At 36.1% G+C, this 22,793-nt stretch overlaps 1 protein-coding gene across 1 annotated transcript in view; it reads right to left on the bottom strand.

Annotated features, from left to right (window-relative positions):
- LOC131067121 (uncharacterized) overlaps positions 1-22,793 on the bottom strand; it is a 159,811-nt gene that overhangs the window by 75,534 nt on the left and 61,484 nt on the right. Inside the window, exons 10-21 of the mRNA XM_058002052.2 lie at positions 8,449-8,623; positions 8,168-8,278; positions 8,010-8,088; positions 7,763-7,906; positions 7,223-7,336; positions 6,447-6,568; positions 6,208-6,290; positions 5,756-5,880; positions 5,444-5,585; positions 5,193-5,330; positions 2,680-2,776; positions 2,437-2,568 (exon numbers count right to left, since the gene is read on the bottom strand). Coding sequence (XP_057858035.2) covers positions 2,437-2,568; positions 2,680-2,776; positions 5,193-5,330; positions 5,444-5,585; positions 5,756-5,880; positions 6,208-6,290; positions 6,447-6,568; positions 7,223-7,336; positions 7,763-7,906; positions 8,010-8,088; positions 8,168-8,278; positions 8,449-8,623 — 1,462 coding nt within the window. The remainder of the gene's footprint in view (positions 1-2,436; positions 2,569-2,679; positions 2,777-5,192; positions 5,331-5,443; positions 5,586-5,755; positions 5,881-6,207; positions 6,291-6,446; positions 6,569-7,222; positions 7,337-7,762; positions 7,907-8,009; positions 8,089-8,167; positions 8,279-8,448; positions 8,624-22,793) is intronic.

Raw genomic sequence — 22,793 nt, 5'->3', positions numbered from 1 at the left:
CCCGTACAATATTACCGCCAACAATGGCTCAACTTGGTTTCAAAATCTGAAGTTTCAAACAATCCATTGTAGTACATATCCCTTTGAAAAAAGGGAGAGATCCAATACCAAACTCAAGGGAGATACAATTAGCAATATATCAAGTCAAGCTCCTCATCTTTGGGCATCCCAATCTTCTTCACAAAAAATAATGTTGATGAGGAATTCATATTTGCTTACACATATGGATGAACTTCTAAACCAAATCTAAGGCATACAATGCATCATCAAGATTGACATAAAACCTAGCTATCATCAAGTTCTCATCCATAAATTGTTTGGAAACAACATTGAAAACAAAGGAAGGATTTAGGAATGACTGATTATGCCTTCCAATTTAAAGAATAACACACTTCGGCCCTTGACCAAAGTCATCGCCATCATACTTAGATGGCCTTCTAATCTTCTAATAGACTTGGGAGGAGCACTTTGAGCATGTAGCACGCAACCTAGACACGTTGTACCCCTTTCCAATGGATGCCTGCAAAATGCATGCCCTCGACGAGCTCAAGAAACAACTTGGTGACAAACACATCATGTCATCAAACATCGCTAAACCATTTGAGGTTGAAACTAATGCATCTAAATATACACCCAATGGAATAGTCACCCAACATGGGCATCCAATCACATGCTACTCAAGTACATTAAGTGAAACGGTTCATCATTATCCCACATATCTGTAGGAACTATACAAAATTTTGTGAGCAATCAATCAATCACAGCATTAGGTCTTAGGGAAAGAGTACATTCACTCAAATCATGAGCTACTTTAGTTCCTACATACACAAAGAAATTTGGAGAATATGATCTAAATGAAATAGATAACATACTTGAACGAATTCCATTTAGTGATCAAACACAAGGAATGGACAATACAAACATAGACTACTTAGCCAGCCACCAATTCAAGCGATTATCACGATGCTTCAGACATGGGGTCACAATTTCTTTAATTAGATTTCCTTCTAATCAACAACAACAAACATTACACATACCTACACCACTCACAAAGGGCAGAAAAGTTGCCAACTTCTACTAAACCAACTTCGCTACAAACTCAACCAGCTTGTGTTCCTAGTGGCACACTTTTCCAAACAACACATCTAGGAGAATTCCAAGATAGCCAAACATTTTAGAGCAGGCAAAGTCTTGTCTGTAATCCAACAGCATTTTTTCTAGACTCTTATAAATAAGGGCTTCGGGCAACATATTGAGAAATGGATACCATCTTGCATCAACAAGACAACAAACACGAATCTTGGGTTTTATACACCATTAAGGTTCCATCTAGGCCTTGAGAATCAATTAATATGGATTTCTTGTTTCAGACTACCTATGACAAAGCACCGGAACACTTGTGTTTGTTGTAGTGGATATGTTTTTGAAAGTGACCATGACAGTAGCATGCAAGCAAAGCATCAGCATGACAGACACAATGGATCTCTTATTTTCTCATGTTATGGCTTATTTCAGGCTATCTTCATCCATTGTAACAAACCATGATTTCAGATTTGTAAATCATTTTTGGTGTGCCTTGTGGAAGGCGTAAATACTCAATTACATATATTCATAGCATTCCATCTTCAAAATGTCTGAGCGAACAAACCTGGTCAACTGCACATTTGTCCATGTTAGGAAATTATGTGTGGAATTGGGGCTGCTCTGAAAAAACACTAATTTATTTTGAATCACTTTTGAATTTCCATTACAACTTTGAATTTCATTCTTCTTCAAAAAATTAGCAATTAGCCAGTTTTAGAGTTTACAACTGACTAAAAAAATTGAAATCAAGCAAGTAAATTAAGTGCCCTTCAAACAGTATTCCAGTTGAGGAATTAAAGAAAAAAAAAGGCATCCAAAGAACAGCAGATTGACCTTGTATAAATAGCTGCTACAGAATAAATCATGAATTCGAATAGTTTATTACATGATTTTGATTGCATGTCCATTTCATATCTCAATAATTTACTGACTAGGATATTGTGTTGTCCTTCATATCACTATCCTGAGCTCTGTGATGCAGCTAGTGAATATTGCAAAAACAAATATAGAGATATTGTGGCTGATTTGTCTGAGGTTTTTTGGAAAAATACATAATTAATGTTCAATGTTCATTTAGTTGTTGGGAAAGGGAAGGAATTTCCAATACTCATAAAATAAGATGGGATAGCATTTGGTTTACTATTTTATTAAAATAAAATGTAAGAACAGGAAAAGAAATATAGACATAAGATATGTGTTGCTAGATCCACAAAAGAAAGTAATATCCTTTGGTATTAGCCAAAATATATTGAGAAATCATTATAATGATTCATGATTCCTTTTTTAGCATTCAAAAAAGCAACTCGATACATATTCGATTACATGATGTAGAAAAATGCATCCAAAAGCTACCTGACTGTCTGGGAGTAATGAGGTCCAGCTTTCAGATTCTAGATCATATGGTGTTGCAATGTACATGGCTGGCACTCCATTATTTGCAACAACTTCTCGTTGAAACTCTTTGCGTTTAGCAGCAAAATGGTACTGCAAATGCTCTCAATATGATGTTAAACAGTGGACGAAACTAAGCATATGTTACAGGTATCCTCAATAATCAACTGAAAATTAACATCACACGTTTCAAGAAAGGCATACCATAATTAGACCATGTTCCTTCATGGTTAATTCTCCATTTACATCAACAATTAAAGGAGTCATGGCCCAATCAAAGTAAGCAATGAGGCGCAAAAACCTGGAAATGATAGCGAGGGTAAGCAAAGATTATTTCAGAACATCCCTTAAGATAGAAACATCTTGCAGTGCCAGAATGTGAGAAGCAATAGACTAAATGGAGATATATGGTACTAACATGTAAGTATTTATGAATATGAAACGAACATGACATTGGAAACATGCTTATTGGTCTAACAAAAATGTGAAAAGAAACACTCAAGGAAAGTAGACGCAACCACACAAAATTTAAAACTAGAAATTCTCAAGCATCCACATATTCCTGCTAGATGAAAAATCAGGCAATCCAAGCAGAAAAATGTGAGATCTCTTAAAGGAAGATTGTTGAGCCTCAACTCAAGTCGTCATCCTGTAAACCCTTGCAAATGGCAACTTTTTAAAGGACCCTACTCTAACAGAGACAGATTTGTCTATAGCAAAAAGAAAGAAGACAATATAACTACTGTAGAAAAAGAAACTCAGGACAGAGACAATTGTTTCAGAAAACAATAATAAAGCTTTTATCCTGGAATACAAGGAGCTATAGGCCCAACCAATGAAGTACAGCCCAATAACATATATTTGTTGAAACCAAATAGGAACGATTCTCATACAAGAAAACAAACGCAATATAGAGAAGTTATACTACATGAAAAAATCCTCTGGCCAAGCAGTAAAACAATCGTCAAAGAGGCTTAACAAAAATTAGGAAGCTACAACTTATCCTTTCCTTTTCAGTGAGATTTGGCAGCAAAACTAGGTGACTACTCACCAAAACTTGGGGAATCTATACATTCAACTCATCGGACATGGAGCAAGTAACCCAACATGGCAAAAAATGCACCAAAAACGAGGCATAAACACTTACAAACATAGTTTCTGGCATTTAATTTTTCTTGTCCGAAATAGAGTGGAAGAAAAAATGTTTTTTGCCCTCTAAAAATTATGAAAATAGCACTGTCACTTGACCCCACTGGGAGCATTTTCCCCAAACCCCCACCAAACTCATTTGATACACTTTCTAGCTGTATTTTCCATTCAGAATAAATAAAAAATTTAAGTACATTTTAGTTTTCAAGTTTTGCCAGTCAGAGTTGAGTCCAAGTTTGTAAACTATTCTTCCAACATTTTGTAAAACAAGGATGAACTAATGAAAAGGTGGCCAATATATTTCTAATCAGAAACTCCTATATATTTGCAATCGCCTTTTCACCTTGTCTAATATTTTCTCTAAAACAACAATGTGCAATAAGCTGATTCAAATACACAATTGTTAATGAAGGCACATACAGTTTGCAGCTAAAATTTAACCATAGTCATTTATAGAGCATATCCATATGCAAGTCGGTAGATAGAAATAAATTAAAAAGTAATTAAAGAGCTGAAACAGTTGTTAAGGGTAGACATCGGTGAAACTAGGTGAGTACCCAACAAAAATCGGCGAGTCTATACATTCAACTCATTGGTCATGGAACAGGTGACCCAACAGACAAAAAAATGCGCCAAAAACAAGGCATAAACACTTAAAAACATAGTTTGTGGCATTTGAGTTTTCCTGTGCAAAATGGAGTTTTAAAAAAAAACATGTTTTTGCCCTTTTAAAATTTATGGAAATAGCACTGCCCCTTGACCCCACTGGGAGCATTGCCCCCAAACCCCCGCCAAACTCATTGGATACACTTTGTAGCTATTTTTTTCATAAAATTTTTATTTTTTTCAAAAAATTAAGTATTTTTTTAGGTTTTCAAGTTTTGCCAAGCCCAAGTTGAGTCCAAGTTATCAATCTACTCTTCCAACATTTTTTAAAAATAAGGATTAACTAATTCAAAGGTGGCTAGTATATTTCTAATTAGAAACTCCTATATATTTGTAATTACCTTTTCACCTTGTCTAATACTTATTAGGCATTGTCAAAAAAAGATACAAGAATATATAAATGTACAATTTAATATTTTCTCTAAAACTCCACTGTGCAATAAGCTCATACAAATACACAATTGTTGATTAGAGCATGTACAGTTTGCAGTTGCACTTTAACCATAGTTATTTGTAGAACATATCCATATCCAGGTCGGCAGATAGAAATAAATGAATAAAAATTAAAGAGCTGAAACAGTTCTTAAGGGTAGACATTGATGAATTAGAAGCAGATGGACTGCCATAAAAGCTGTAAACAGACAGAAGTAATTAAAAGCATATGGAAAGCTAGAATAGCAGAAAAGATTAGGTAGACACCTAGAAACAGAAATTTCCTGTAAGGATTTTAGCCTATACATATACAGGTCCAGCTATGTAATTATTTTCCTTTATATCAAAACCATAAATAGAGACATTTCAATTGTTTTTCACTGATATTAGCAATCAAAATATGAAATCTATTTAACCAAGATTAAGATATAAATCCAATTCATGAGATGATCTTTTGCTGATATGATCACCTTAAAAATCCTGTCATTTGTGAGCAAGGAGCATTAAAAGGGAAAGGTCTCACAAATATATAAGCAACTAATAGCTCCACTGCCTCCTCCGCCAAAAATCCTGAAAACAGGTGTGAGCAAATCCATCTTTTTGCAAGCCTGCAAAGTAGTGAGACAAAGATGAATCTGGTGATTAAAAAAAAAGTTATCGATCCATACAAATATTTGTTTAAGGAAATTCATATAAAAAGAAGATAGCATGACAGACTAACCGAACAGTTGGCCCATATGTTGGATGTAGTCCCTGCAAACCATTTAGCATGCTTGAGTGTTGACTACGCAGCAAAAAATCCCTTTCCAGAGGGACTGAATTGCTCCATGGTGCATTTCCAGCTAGGGTTATACCAAAGATACCTAGGCACACATCAGTTGAAAGTCATTAGAATATACAGGAATGGTTGATATTAGACACAATAAAAATTCAGGATGCTGCGACAACTTGTGTATGATCATGTTTAAAACCATGTATGATCATGTTTAAAACCAAGATACGAAACAAACAATGACCATAAGTAAAGAAATACCTTGTTTTTTTAATAAACTTTTATCCTTTTCATATAAAACTCTCAGGCGAAAAGCGAACCCAGCCATTAGCAAATCTACAGCGTCCTCAGCAGCAACAGTGAATACACCCCATTGCTTCTGCATGCTGGAAATCAATGGCCAGATATATTAAGCAAAAGAAGCAATGTGACTTGAAAGTCGCAGCATTGAAACTTGCTGGATAAAATTAAAAAGCATCTTCCATTATTATCAAACTTTGGTAGGATCTCAAACATAATCAGAATCAATCAATCACCTAGACAACAGGTCAGAGATGGTATCTTTCATATTAACACAATTGACATTTGCAACTGACATATATAAGCTTGACATACCTTTCAGCAATTTTCAAGCAGAATGAAGACTTGGTTTTCTCAATTACATATTAATGCAATTGACATTGCAAAAACTAACACATACAAGCTTAACCTACCTTTCGGCAATTTTCAAGCAGAAAGCAGACTTGGTCTTCTCAATTGCTAAATCACCAATTGGCCACTTCCCAGAACCTTCGAACTAAAAGTTATTATGCATCACACCAAGAACTAAATAAAATTAGAACTATAAAAATAGTCTGAAACAAAGATGCTGGAACGTAGTATAAAGACTGCAAATCGCCGCAGCAATCTCAAATAATCAAACTTATTGCAATTGTGAATAACTAAATCTTACTTGAATCATGACCTCCAGAGGTTGAATACAGGTTGAAATTAATTTCTGGGACCATTCTTTTTGTACTTTTTCATTGGCAAGAGGATGAGGCATAGGAGGAAATACAGATGTCTGCCTGAATGCTGACATGTCACAACATATTAATACTTGGTTAGAACATGCAAGGTTACTTAGGAGGTTTTAATTCTGTCACTTTCAGAGAATCACACCAGGATTAAGTTACTATCATAAGGAACAAAATACAACTTTAATTGCAAAGGGAAAAAGTCCAGTGAGTGTGAGGGAACAAGGTACTGTAATATCATAGTTTCCCTGTCTTTCCATAATAGGATAAACTAAAATATCCACTGCATTTATCTAATCTCATCGACTAATCATTAGAGTTCTTCAATATTACTTTGAATCATCTTTTCCCACACCCTACCATGACCATAGACATAGGAATAACAAATAGTGGCAGAAGTGCAAAAACTTTAAAAAAATCAATTGGCCCTTCTACAAAATAAGCTAACATTGAGTACCAGTCCATTCAACACTGATTAGGGCTTTCCACATCCTCCCACAAACAACAGTAAATATATGTAGACAGAACCAGCCACATAATATAACCATAAATGGCAAAGAAGAGCCATTTTTATATTTATTTGTTTTAGTGAACCTGGATAATTAATGACTAGACAACCTTTAAAAATAATCCAAATTCCTAAAGAATTTCACAGAAAACAGAATATATATTCCAAACATAGAAATTAAATCTTAAAAGAACTTCGGCAAACCTGAATCCAATGGTTGAACACTAGAGATATTCAGTGGTAATCCCTCCAAAGTCCGCAACCGCTTGGATAGAACATCAAAGGCATCTAGCAAGACTGATGTGCTAGCAATTTGATCTGTAGTTTACTTAAAAAAATTTAGTCAACTACATCATCACGAAGAGCTTAAGTGAGTTATTAATTGAATCAAGAATAACAATAGAGATTGATAACTTTTAGTAAGTAGACCTTTTTTCTGGGCAGTAAATTCCATAAATACTGTTCTACTTTTTTTGTTGAAACATACATTGATGTTACGAGAGAGACACAGTCCACCCGCAAAGGCAAGGAAACCTAGCAACTAGGCTTTTGCACAATCCACAACATTTCCAAATATATTATTCTAGATATAATATGGTCTGTCAACTATATTGTATATGAATTGAGCTATCCAACTGTAGGTGAGAATGATTTCCCTTGCAGTTTGATTCACATATTCTTTACCAGAGAAAAGAAACTGAAATGCTGTGTCAAATAGTGGCAAATAAATATAGAAGAGCTTACCTTTACCTCCCTGCACTAATGAAAAATCCAACTGGTCGGTAATAATACAAAAATCATGGGAGGACAAAGATAAATGGCGACAAAAAATATGCTCCATCATCTTCTTTATTATAAGATGTTTTTCCCACAGTTCACACTCCCATACTGTCCACAAAAACAAGTTCCAATTTTAATAATTTTAAAACAAGGTGATTTATACACACACACACACACACAGTATGTGTGTTACTTTCAAAAACGAAAGTACCTGCAGTTTCTGCAATTGTCCCATCCTTAAATCGGCGTAATTGGGCTTTGTCTCCCCAGAAGTTCCTAAACTTGACAGACTGTCCCCAGAAATTAGTTCATTTTAACAATCACAATATTGTACAAAGAAAAAATAATGACCCTTAAAGATCTACATACCTCATCTTTGTTGTCTGCACTTGGACCAACATCGGCCATTCGAAAAGCTTTCTCAAAATTGCTTACCAAAATACCAACAAGAAGTGGAATCTTCCCTAAGCATGCCTGACCCTGCATAATGAGAAAAGAATGATTCAATGAGATTGAAGTTTCATCCAGTGCCTATTATTTGAATTGCTTGTCCATGTAAAGAAAAAATAAAGGATAACTAGAAAAGTAACATAAACAAGGCAGTACAGTGAAAGAACTTTATGTGGTGATGAGCAGCATGTTTTAGATACCTCATCTATCTTCCACTTTGCAGGTACCCTTCTAGGAATAACTCGAATAAGACGTGCCCTTTCACCCAAACCCTTACAGAGTAATGATTCTACTTCTTTCTCATATACTCTCCAGTTTTCCTTGTCCAAACAAACATTAGATAACTTCCTATGCTCATTGTCCACTGGACTGATTCTGTGATAAAAATACAATACATCGAAACATTATCTGCTAACTTCTTACAACGGGCGAAACAAAAAAAAAATTGAGAGAAGCAATTTTTTCAACAAATAAATACATTTACAGGTAGCATCTACAATTCTAGTTGCATACATCTCTCAAACAGCATAGACAAGACAAGATATCTTAATAGACACAGATAGACCTATGAGACAGCATTTCTCACAACTCATCACTTCAACTCAAATGCCCCAGCATGTTCACCACAACAACATTGTTTTGCATCTTTCCGGTGGCACAGCTCAACTCTATCTCATCAAAATGGATCTCCTCCTCTCTGGCCACCCTGACAACAACAAGGACAAACACATATTACAGGCTTCTTAATTACTACAAGATTTACACCTGCCTTAGATGTTGGTTGTGTTTCTCTAAAGGATGTGACTTGCTTCCTGTTAGAATCCCCTAGGTCAGCCCTCCTAGCCTTAGACACTCCCTACCAAGTAGCATCAGATCTTGTATTGAGTGATCAACAATGACACCAATAACTACTCCATTTCAGACTGGGACATATATATTCAATGAGACTAGTCTCCTATCTCTCCAATGCTCCTTAGCTTATGCTCTTTTGGTATCTTATTCCCCTACCTGGCTATTTGTATCAATTCGTCAACCACATGGTAGTGGTCCACCACAGCTGTATTGTACTTCTGTTTTTGTTCCTTCCCCTTCTTGGGCCTCTCTAGGATTTTTCTTCCTAGAACTTTATATTGTAAACTGTTGTACTCTCGAGTCCTATTGACCTCCAGTCATTCATCAACGTCAGTATAATTTGGTTCTTTCTTTCTTATATTGAAAGTACAAAAGATGCTTGCGTTTGTTAGGTATAAGCCTTTATCTAGTACCATATGGTACTGACCACAGAAAGCAATCATATAGGATTTTACAACAAAATAAAAGTCTTACCAGACAATTTTGCAGGCCTCTAATAAAAAATTTAAGAGATGAGCTTCACTAAAGAAGATGAATTTATCAACCTATAATTTTGCTACATCTATTTATCCGTACATAAAATTGAAAAAAAACTAAAGACTAAACAACCTTGTTGGTCTCCACTATACAGGAGAAAACAAATTTCTGACAAAACTTATAGAGACACGACGAAGGAAGCCAAGTTGGAGGAAGAGAACGGAGCAAACCCTAAGCACAAGTGGCAACACCAGGTAAGGAGCAGAAAGATGCAGCGGTTTCAGGGGTGGAATAGGTAATGGAGAAGATGGCTCAGAGGAGCCTGTGAGGAGGCAAATGAGGTTCCTTTTCCTTGCTCCTAGACTAAGGATGACCCTGAGATGCTTGCTCTTCAAGATATGTCTGCTCCCTCTGATTCTGAAGATGAGCTTCAAATAGACTTTTTGCATGAAGCTTGGCTTAAGGGAAAATGCTCTGCCCACAATCTTGCACAAGATGTTTCCTTATTAGATATTCTTTCTCATCAAAATACGGCTGATGCCTCTGAGTCAGGAGATGAACTTCTGATTGATATTCTGTATGAAGTTTGGCTTAAAGGCAAACACTCTGCCTCCAAACCTGCTCAAGACGTCCTGACCCTCTCTCCTCAGATTTTGATCTGAGAAGGGGCTTTCTTGGTGCTCAGGATTGTGTTGGTGCATTGGACCAGCAAAGTACTTGCTGCTAAGAGCCTTCAAGGTTGTGTTGGTTCTTATAAGGTGGATGAAAAGCCTTCTTCTTCACTCGCCTTTGTCAGTTGCAGTCCCCTTGTGGTGCCTCAACCTGGTGTGGATCAGGTTGATTTTGATGCTGATGATGTTTCCGTAATATCAATGCCCTTTGGTAAGGCTGCCACTTCTGGGAAGCTTGAAGTTGGGTCTTCCCCCCATTTGAGGGCAGACATTAGTAAGGGGTTTTCTTCTTAGAGGATCGCCCCAGTTCCTAGGTGTCCCTTGCTCTTTCTATACCTGATGAGTGGGTAGATAGAGCCTCTGTAGACTTGGATTTTGCCCTCATAGGAAGATTTTATGGCCACAGACCTAACATAGATTTCATATGTATCTGGGCCTCCAACCACTGTCTCGTTCCTGATCTCTGTGTTAAGGCCATGATGAATGGAGTCCTTCTTTTCTATTTTCAATCGCACAAGGACTGCACTACTGTTCTTCAAGGAGGTCCCTTGTTCCTAGGTAACTCCTTTCTTTTCTTAAATTGACAGGTAGCTGGTATCGATGCTTCCAAGTTGAATTTTCACTGCAATTGGATTCGTCTCCTATAGCTCCCTCTGAGTTTCTGCGATGATTGTATTACTTCAAGGCACAGCTTAAAACATTGGTCAGTTCATTTCCTTGGACAGTGTTACTTAATCTAGATCTAGCTTTCTTTATGTTAGATTTTGTGTCTTGGCAGAAATTGGTTCTCAACTGCAAAATAGTGTTAAAAATCACTCCAAGTTTGCAGTGTGAGAGCAGGAGCTCCATTATGAGGCCTCTAGGCTGTACCATCTGCATAGAGCTGGGTTTTCTCTTCGGTGTACCAAGATATTCGTGCAACCATACATTCGGATGAGGGCATGCTATTGTGGTGTGTCCTCATTCGCACGAAAAAGGTGAATGCGATGATAAGAAGCAGCTGCATATTATTTCTGACAAAGGTTCCTATTGTAAGATAAAAAGAAAATTTGAAAATGTATTTGGTGCTCCTCCTAAGTCTGTTTGAGGTCCTGAGTCACTGTCATAATGTCCTTCCCTCAGTTTTTGAGGGTTTCTTCCTGTTACATGCTCCAGTTGAAAGCATGCTTCTGTTAGTTTTTGTTCTTCTCAGCCTCACCTCTTACTTTTATCTAGTTTCTGTTAGTTTTATCTAGTTGATCTTTGTTTTGGGACCGACCCTTCCCGAGCTTACTGTTGTGAGATATTCACACATCGCCCCATTGCAAATGGGGACCCCCACTTTTTTCCTGCTTTCTAGGTAGTGTCAAGTGTTAGCTATTAGCCTTTGCATTAGAGAGGTATAAACGCTTAAATGGCTAGGAGTCAGGTGGATAGTTTTGCATAAGTGTGAAGTAAGTAGGTTTGCAAAGTCTAGATATGATGAGTTCAATCATGAGTGAGGAGATTTGTTATTTAAGGGTCTCTTCAAATGCTACTCTTCGGGAGCAAGTTTCACTTCACAAACACTCCTTATGTAAGTAACTAAAATTCATGTCAAACTTCAGCAGTTGCAACTTTGGAGCGAGTTTCATGATGGAGAGATTTGGGGCAAACTTCCTACTCAAGCCTTCATAAGTGGATTTGAAGAGGTGAAGTGATAACATTTACCTTCAAGGGAACAATCCGAAGTGGACTTCACAAGCTCAGTGAACCAAGTCAACTTCATGACTTCATGTTTTGAAGCGAGCTTCATGAACTAACAAATCAGAGCCAACCTCATGCTTGAAGGATTTGGAGCGAACTTCTTCATGATAAAGATGGAAGAATTCAGAAATCTGTGAGCACTCACTTCATGTTGGAGAAATCAAGAATCAGCTTCATGACTTTGTGTTTTGGAGCAAAATTCCCTACTTGATGAGTTGCTGTTTTGGAGCGAACTTCATGACTTTGTGTTTTGGAGCGAATCTCCTACTTCATGAGTTGCCATCTTGGAGCGAACTTCAGGTTCAGGAGATTTGGAGCGAATTTCAAACATACTATATGAGTTAAGGATCTCAAGCAAACTTCATGAATCAAGAAGGAGGAGCAAAAAACATACTTCATCAGTTGATGATTTCAAACGAACTTCATGAGTTGACAATTTGAAGCGAACTTCATGTTTGAACAATTTGGAGCAAACTTCATGCTTAGACATTTTGGAGCGAACTTTTTCATGTTGAATATTAAGAGCAGAGCAGCGAATTTAGTCATTAGCAGAGTGAATTCATCCATTCAAGTTGCAGGTTCAAGTGTATTGATCAGCGAATTTCATCTGAAAGAACAAATATCTACAGCAGATTCATCCCAAAAGTCAGCGCAACTCATAATCAAAGCGAATTCAAGTATATTGACAAGCATGATTGCACTTCATGAGTTAGAAGTTGAGAGCGAACTTCATAAGTTGACAAAATGGAGCGAATTTTACACAAAATACACTTCATGAGTTAGAGGGTATGAGCGATGTTCAATAAAATGAAGAAGATTAAGGTGAGGGAAACTTAATAAACATCAAGGATGGAATACACTTCAAGAACTCCTCACCACGAGCGAAAAACAACTTCAAGTGTCGCTTCATGAGCGCGAGTTCTCTTTATATGTTCTTATTAAATCTATATATCAAGTGTATTTGATACTCGCCTGTTTGTTTTGCAAGAAATGAAGAAACAAATAAGGAGATCACACAAGAAACGTTCAACGACATGAAGAGAGTCACAAGAGAAGCAATTTGGAGTTTCGAAGGAGAAAGACAACGGTGACATCAGAAGTACATCAATACCTCAAAAGTAAGGTCTACACCTTGCACATCTATGATTGAAGCCTTCAAGAGCAGATAGTTTCATAAGAGTTTAATCAATGTTAAAAGATCATCATCATCATCACTGAAGCTAGATAATGTTGAGTATCAAGAAATATCTTCATAATGATGATCTATCAAGCCTTCAAAGTGCAAGATAAAGGTGGAATCCTAATCATCATCCCAATCACTATTCCTCCAGTTAGAAAGGTCCACCTCAACATGTCTTGATTCAATGAACCTGACTCACTAGTGATGGCACAAACTTTGAGGCACCTACCCCTGATATCTATTGGTCCACGCTCATTGAATGTAATTTTCTCATTGGCTAAAGAGAGTTTGTTGTAACAAACACTAATTAGGGTTTTCATTGTAAAATCTTAGCCATTGATAGAGATTTGATCCTGGCTATTAATTGTAAATGAGCTCTATATAAAGTTCAAGCTCTTCATTTGTAAAGGTTAATAGCGAGTAGAATAGCTAATAGTTAGTAATAGGAGAGAATAGAAATTAGATTAGGAGAAGGCAAAGATTGTTGCCAAACTTTGTTGTAGAGAACAATTGATTTCATTGAAGTTATGGTGAATTTGATTTGTTGCTTCAACAACTCACATGGTCTTTACTTCTCGATTTCTTTCATGTTAATTAGATTGAGTGAAGGGATTTGTTGAATGTATTCATGTGGAATCCACCTAATCCATAACACTAGCCTCTTGCTGCTTGTAAGAGCGCCTTGTGTGGTCAACTGGAATGTTATGAGCTTAACTTTGAATCGTTCTACACTCATTGCTTATGCATTAACTTGAATGGTGATCAATGTTTGATGGTATTGATTCGAACATCTTAGTAACATCCTTAGAAGATTGCACTAAGCTTGTGTCAAATTGTTCATTTTGATAGTGAGACCTTATTCAGTTGGATTCCACCTAATCATTCACTCATCTTCCTACATTCTTAGGATTAAAATAGATTCTCTCAACCCTTCGTCTTTTGCCATTTTTTCAATTCAAGTTAGTCTAGGACAAAGAGCATCGCCCGATTGAAATATCAGATGATCAAGTTCCAATAAATCAAGTATTCAGGCATTCGAATGTAAGTCCCCTTGTGATTCCAACATAATCACATCAAACCAATGAGCTTATCCACATGTAGTGACCCTACATTCATGAACCTTGGAGTCTTCTCGAGTGATCGTTAAGCTAATCTTCAGCATCCGAGAGATTTTGTTCAAGAGAGGATAAGATACTTATGGTATTTTATTCTATGTACGCAAGTTTCTAAAAACACATCAACACTTACCTAATTTAAACAATCTTTTTGGTCTCCAACATCCACTTATAAACAAAGTTTGCCTTTTATTGCAAATAATGGGAGTATGAGAGTGATATAGCTAAAGATGCACGTAGCATGATATTTGTATTAATGATGCAAAGATGTTACCTAAAGAAGATCCTTACCTAAGAAGACCCCTACAAGAAGCCATTAAAATCATGAAAAATAACAATAAATTAATAGGGATGCAGATTGGATTGCATCAATTCATGAAAATCTTTGATGCATAATCTTAATTCAAGGAAATAATTATATAATTGAATCCTCCTCACAAACTTGAATAATGTCATTATGAATTTTGGCCAGCCCATTTCTTAAGACCTCTACTATTAGGTATTTAAAGAAGAAAATTTAGAAATTAATGAATAGTTTTCTCTCCCACCTCAATGATACTCTTCTTTTCCTTCAAGTGATAACCAATTCAAGTTCAACTGAGGGAATTTGAATCAACTGATTTAGGCTAGCAGCAAGTGAGATATCTTTCTCAAAATGATGCATCTTTGAGCCCCAAACTCTTTAGAGTAGAAATTAGTCTTCTATGATGCCTTAAGACTTGGAGTTTGAGACAGTTAAATGAGTAATTTAATTCATCTACTATTTTCTCTAAAGAACTTCTTAAAATCAATTACGTACAATCCCAAAATTAAAAAATCATCCTGTTTTCTTAATAGGGCTCCTTTATATGAACTGTAATCCCAAATTGTTTTTAAGACTACAAGAATCAGGTAGCCCCACCCTATAAACTGCAATGTGTTGAGTAAGCATTTAAATGCGACTAGTGACACTGGTGTGACAAGCCCTCTAGTACCAAGTGGGCAGGGGGGCGACTGGACCTTGTCACCTTGTGCCTACCACAAGAAGCTCTCGCTAATCAAGCCAGGCCCCCTGCACCAAAAATTGTGATCCCAAATTAAGAAGTAACCTTATAACAATTTTTTTATCATAAGGTTTATTTATAATGTATTTGTTAAAACCTACAAAGCTGGTAGAGTTTCATGAATAACCAAAATTAGATCAGTAAATTCAGAAATTACATTCAATCACCTTAGGGAAAAACATAACAAAGAGCACTATGAAAAATTGATATAAGCGGGTATATATCAATATGAGAGATAATAGATGCTAGATAGGATTGCCAAATGCACTGTTACCTCCATGTTGTTCGACACAGCCACTTAGATAAATCATTCCTATGTAGTATACATCATTCAAGGATGACACAAAGGTGAAAAAAGGCTTATTCAAGTGCATTGCAAAATTTCCAACATATTTTTCCTCACGTAGAGGAGTGACAAATAGCTATTGCAGAGTTTCCAATGTACCAACAAGCAAAGAGATTCTTCTCTAACATGTCTAAACAAGACTCATTGAAGACATTAAAATCAAGTATTAAATTTTATATTAATAACTTGCAATTAGACTTTGTTTATTGCATTTATCTTATCACAAAATTGAAGTAACTTGCAAATTTATTAATAACTTTTGCATTTGCAACAAATCTTATGTCGATGTAAGGGTGGGGAACTACTTTGGCAAAGAAACCAAATCACTTCAATGGATGGCAATGCATACTCTATGCAATCCATTTAAGTCTGCTTGAGAGTCTGGAGTATATTTGAACATTGTACATTATGAGAAACACAACGATTTGAGCCAACAATGGATCAATGGTTTGGTCTTCATCCACCACAACCTTCATCTTCAGCTTAAAAAAAAGTCGCAGTTAGAAACATCAAATACCTCTAACGAATAAATAAAATAATTAATTAATGATTACGATTTCTAGTAGTTAAAATCAATCAATTCAAATTTTAGCATGAACTAATAGGCCATGAACTTATGTGTTGCTCTCTCAAGTCATCTTGAAGATGATCAACTAGTTGATCTTGATGAGATTGCTCCCAATCAGAATGGATCACAGGCAATGAGGAGTCCTCATTAGATGAAAATGATTTAACCATCTTGAATAAGGTTTTCGGAGTCACGACTACAGTTATAGAAAGGACAATATGGATGCAGGGATGTTGGCTTATGCTTCACATTTTGTAGTCATGGAGCCTTAAAGGCTAATTATGTTTTCAACTTTTACTTGTAATCTAAAACTTATGTCATAATGGATAAACCACAATGATTGAGAATTTGATACTTAACAAGAATATCAGAGTGACTGCCCGCATTGAATCTTTATTTATGTGTTATGTTTGAACTTTGTTTCACTTTGAACTGACTATAGTTGGCATGATAACAAAAGTATTTTTTATCCATGTTTTTATGAGCATTTTAGCATCTTTTAATTTGACAAGTTTTTGCCATCTTTTTCAATTTTGAACCCAGGCAATTGAGTTCCATCTACACTTCATGTTTGTTGTGTCATGGCCATGCAATGGGAACATTACTATGACTAGCGATTGCACCAGAAAGGGGTACAATGATTAAGATTCTTTAAAACATGTGTATAGATTAGTTTAATTTATCAATTTATTGTGTATACAGCTATAAAATACAACCTTACAATACATACAATATTGTCTACAACATTTGGAAAAAGCTTGTATTGCATATTTTCTTATAATCAATTGAAGGAATGAATTGCAATGTCAATTATGTTTGGAATGCAATCCACAATTTCTTTGCTTCTATCAAATGAGCCTGAAATGAAAATTTTGCTTCTTAAATTCTTTTGGTTCCTATGCATTGGAACAAAAAGTTGTTGGACTTTTATCATACAAGCATGCTTGATCTTATGTTATATATTACAGACAATATAAAGTTAAATTGTGCTAAGCAAATGAAACAAAGACGAGTAAATAAAATGTTGGTACCATAATATGGACAATATAGTATGGGCAGAGCATTACAGAGTGTTTTCCAAATTACAAATCAACAATAACTGTATATGTGATCCACCTAACAACCATTCTAGAATTCATGTGTATGCCAGAAGTGTGTTGTTTATCCATGCTTTTTTAAATACTACCAACTTAACAAGAAAATTGTGTGGAAAGGAAAGTTACCATCCAGGTTGCAGTCACAACTTAAGCCTAAAACAACGAACTGGACCCAACAACAACAAAGAAGAAAAATGGATTCTATTATGTGCATAGAACTATCTAAAACATTTCCATATTTCAAAGTATACTATCTTCATCAACTAACACTTATTATTTGGTCAGAAAACTTAACAAGCCCTCCTTTCAGTTATTACTATTTATGCTAACAGTTGTACTGGAATGTGGTGTACTAGTTACATCGATTGCAATTTATATAGAATAAGTCTGTGGAAGATTATTCTCATGAAACTACCCAACTATCACATAGGATTCAAGGAAAATACTCGACCGTATAAAGAACAACTTTTCACTACTAATTGAATACCTATCAATTAAAAAATCATCTTGTTTCTCTTTCCTCTTCTTTGATTGTTTTGATTTTAGAATACTATTTTTTATAGTTGTTTATGTATATTTCAATATTGTTGCGGGTTGCTTTTATTGTTGGAATTCTAATTTTATATAATTTTATTTTATTATATGTGTAACATAGTTTTTCACTGCCTCCTCCTAATTTCCTGTTTTTCTCAATAAAAAGAAGTATTGTCCTCCATTGCCTTTTGAGGTTCTTACAGACACAGTTATTTAGCAACAGCAGACACTGTTATTAGATTTTCTCAGACACAAAATCTAGCAGTGACAGATAACATCGCAGCAGCAGGAGTTGCATGCCAATGTAACATGGACATTCCTTGCTCTCAAATTAGACCCCCTTCAAAATCTACAGACTCATCGCAGGTAAACTTGGCAGTGTAGAAGATCTCACTGTCAGAAACAGTTGTGTAAGTTTGGAAGTAAATTCAAGAAGCTAGCAGCAAATATTTGTAAATAATTTTATTTTACTGTAGAGCAGTGCGTGCTGACAGTTCACATTTAACAGTAGCGTAATGTTGATATTCAAATTTAATGGATGTAGATTTTTATTAGAATGCTAGATGAGGTAATGTGACAAGTAAATGTTTTCTTCTGCATACAGATGGAAGCCATTCAAACATAGTAATTATGATCTTTCTCTCAAAAAATCTGGCAGTTTATAACCTGAAACCCAGTCATTTTATTTTGTTCAATAAAAAAGCTTAAACCCCGCCTGCATTGGTTAAAAAATACGAAAGAAATATAGTTCAAATTCAAATCATAGAAGCAAAAGTCTCTTGTGGACAAAATTGGCAAACTAAAAGCATAAGATTTTTTCAAAAAATCAAAGATTTATTTGGCAAATAATCAGAATTTTTCAAAAAATATAGAAACATGCAAAAGGAGAAAAATGTGTTGTATTTTTTAATTTAAGGCATTTTAATACCATAGAGATATAGAGAGTAAATAAAAACAAATGTTTGGCCCATAAGTGTTTGAAACACAAAACACAGCTTTATCACATTCATCTACTATTTTTGTAGACCTGCAATATAAGTATAAAACTCAAAACCCCATAAGTTTATAACAATAAAATAAAAATAAAAATAAAAAAGCTTGTTCAAGTGAGCTATGCCACAAGGTTTCACTTTGCACTCATGTTCAATGAAGAATTTTTTTGGAACAAATTCATTGATTAATAAAATCTAATAAAAAAATTGTGAATAAATCTGAATATTATGTAATTAAATTTTTCTATATTTTAATAACACATTAAAATCTAATAAAAACCTAAAAACTAATTTTAAATATTAGTACCTAATTATAAAATTTAATAAACATTAGATTATTATAAATCATTAAAAAATAAATTTATCAATCAATCATTAAAATCTAATAAACACTAATAATCATTTCTATCCATTTGTTTGTTGCTAAAATTATGTGGTTGCAACTTGCAACTATATTATTATTAAATAATCATATTATTTATTGCTTTGTAATTATTCTGTATACGCTACATGTCATGAAAACTGACAAAGAGCTCGCAATGAACTGAAAAGGGGCAGCATAGGATCATGCAAAAAAGGCAGACCATATGCAACAAATCTGTGAATGGAATAGTATTGCAATCGACAACCATCTTCCAATCCCACCATTCGCCACAAGCACAAAACAGATTCCGATAGGAAGAGCAAGGAAATGCTACCAAGAAGTAAATGAAGAGTACTTTTCTAGGGCTCCAATGAAGCCAAGAAGGCCGTATGCACACATCAAAGCTAGACCATCGACCAAGGATTGCCCCACCAATCATGGCAGCCAAAAGAATTGTGAAATCAATGTATCTACCGTGATTGAGAAAGAAGTCAAGTCCTTAAGCCAAAAAGCCCTAATTGTGAAGGTAATAGGGAGAAACCCTAGTAGGGCAAAAATCGAATCATGCGGAGCCTCCAAATGAAAGTCAGCAATGGAATCTGCCCTCTGAATACAAGAATGGGGATTATTTATGCCTAATTAACTCCAAATAAGGTCTTGTGCTTGGGCTGGATATGGGAACAAGCAACTCTGCCCTCTTTGTAAGAATCAAGCTGATCTCAATCGATCCGATTCCTCAAATTCTTTGGCTTTCTTATGCAAGTGAAGTGTGGGAGCAAGGAACTGAGATTGAAGAACAACGATTTTATTGTTGCAGGTGTGGAAGTAGAGAACACTATGAGGCAGGCTGCCCCAAACTGGCTCCCCTAAAGTGGATTCCAAAGCCAAAATCGCCAAGCCAGAAAAATGCAACACCACCACAAATGACACAAATCTTAAATGTTGAGGATAAGGGAAAGGTCGTGGAAGGGCTCCCACAAGATCCAACAAAGCTAGCAACTGATGAAAGAAATATAAAGGACCAAGGAAAGGTGGGGGATACCTGCACACCAAGAGCTATAGCAAATGTAAATACGGTTCAGGAAATAAATGACATTTGGAATAGAAATGGAGGTATCAAGGAAATTGATGCAAAGAATTATCCTTGATTGGTAGAGAAGGATGAAGCTTTAGGAACCCTGATTGAGGTAATTCTACAGGAAGAAGACAAGGTGAATCTTAAATCAAGCACAGAAGACTTAGAATTTAAAGAGATAGAATCTGATCATGAAGAACAAACGGATGCTATAGATATATTAGAGCCTAGATGTATCAGTGAGAGTGCGGCTAACCTTTTGAGCAATGCACCATCCGGGAAGCACTAGGGAAGGAAATCTATAAGGTAGAAAAGGAAAGAAGATGCACTCAAAAGGGATTAGACCTCCATCGAAACATATATGCTCAAATCTAGACCCAAGGGAAGAGCCCCCTCCCTTGGAGAGCAATAAAGATGCTCGTGTGGAATGTCGGGGACCTGAATGCCCTTGAGAAGACGCACATGGTCAAGCATCAATTAGAATCTAAAATGACCAAACTTGTTCTCCTACAAGAAACTAAGCTATCATCCAAAGAAGCAAAACTCTTCATCAAACACTGTAAAGGCTAGAGTGGAAGTTTTGTGGAGGCCATTGGAGCTTTGAGAGGTATTGGTATGCTATGGGGCACAAGTCTAGTTTCTGTTGACATCCGGGAATCATTGCAAATTGGCAAAAAAGATGAGATCAAAAGCTATAGCTCAAATCTACAATTCACAATCTTCAACACTTATGGACCTGTTGTGACCTATTTCACACATCAGCCCATTGCAAATGGGGACCCCCTATTTTTTTTTGTTTTTTGGGTTTCGCTTTGGTGTTGCAGCTGCTAATCACCAATCTTTTTGCAAATGACGAGTTAGAGTTTTAAAGTCATCCCGGGCCAAGTAGAGAATTCATGGTCAAATCAATGTTTGGATGTTGTCAAAGTGCTTAGAAGGTTTGAAGGACGAGGATCGCAATTGCTTTGGGTCATCTCTGACAACTTTCTATTTTTAGAAATTTCCGTTTTAACTTTTTTTCGCTTTTTCTGCTTTTTTGAAAGTGGAATTTGGGTTTTGTTCCATGGGTCATTCAGCCAGTGCCCATTTCGTCAGAATTTGAAAATCTTGTCTCTAAGTACAAAAAGCAGGGCTTCGAAATTTTTGCTTTTTTTTGAAATTAGGGTTTTGTTCCTCGGGTCATTTCAGTCTTGCCCATGTCTTCAAATTAGAGAAATTTTTGCCTCCAAGTGTAAAAAAGAAGAGTTTTCTTTTTTTTTTGCTATTTTCCGAGACTAGGGTTTTGATCTTCCATGCTAGATTATTACTACCCATGTTCTCAGAATTTGAAAAATTTGGTCTCTAAGGGTAAAAACCCTAATTAGGGTTTTGTTCCAAAAAAAAGCATTCCTCAAGGCATATGATCACCACCCATGTCCTCAGAATTGAAAAATTTTGCCTCCAAGTGTAAAAAGCAAGAACTTAGGGTTTTGTTCCAAACGATCAAATATGAACATGGCAGGTCCAGATGACAACATGGCTGATCAAGTTTGAAGATAACATTGGAAGCAGATCAAAAGGGTGGCACATGGCTGTCCAAATGAAAAATTTGCGTAAGGAAAGGAATGGCAGACAAAGGTTGTCTAGAGGTTTGGAAGATTGCACATCAACTGGCATGGTCAAGCCATCCTCAAGTCCGCCCATGGCAAGGAAACATTCAAGTCCGCCTAAGTATGTTGGAAGGATGGCTAAGACTCTTCAAACTCCGCCAATGTGCAAACAATGTTGGCATGCACATGGCAAACTCCTACCTGTAGTTGGCAAAGGTTAAGCAAACTCCTACATATAGTTAAGCATGAGGAGACTTGTCCAAGCTTCTTCCAAGTCCGCCTCCTGAACAAGAAAAGTTGTCCAAGCACTAGCAAACTCCTACCTTTAGTCAAGTAACCCATGGCAAAGGTTCATCAAATGCCTACCTTTGATTAAGAAAAAAAATTCAAAAAAAATTGGCTATATTGATACCTTGGAGGATAAAAGCCCGCCCCACCAAAGGATGGCACATAGTCTTCCAAGTCCACCTCAAGAAGATGTCCTCACTTGAGCAAAGTCCGCCCTTGGCTAATGCACTCCAAAATCCGCCAAGGTACAAGGTGAAAATTGTCCAAGGCAATGCAAAGTCCGTCCCCTAGGAGAAAGACTAAAGCAAAACATAAATTGGCCGATGCATTCCAAAGTCCGCCTAGGTTGGATGATAAAAAAACATGTCTAGACATCCTCAAACCCTGCATAAGCATGATCAAAGCAAAGTTGGCAAGGCTTCTTCCAAGTCCGCCAAAGGAAGAGCAAAGCAAGTTTGGAAAGAGATTGTCCAAGTCCACCTAGACACATGAGGAAGAATGTCCAAGCATACTTGTACTCTGCCCTACCAAGTGTGTGGCACAAGCAACATGAAGTTCGCCTGGATGGATGTCCAAACATTATTCAAGTCCGCCAAGGAAGAAGTGGATAAGATGGCATGAAGACCTCC

This window comes from Cryptomeria japonica, chromosome 7, assembly GCF_030272615.1.
Source record: "Cryptomeria japonica chromosome 7, Sugi_1.0, whole genome shotgun sequence".
Taxonomy (NCBI): Eukaryota; Viridiplantae; Streptophyta; class Pinopsida; order Cupressales; family Cupressaceae; genus Cryptomeria; species Cryptomeria japonica.
This window is presented reverse-complemented; position numbering and strand designations above follow the sequence as displayed.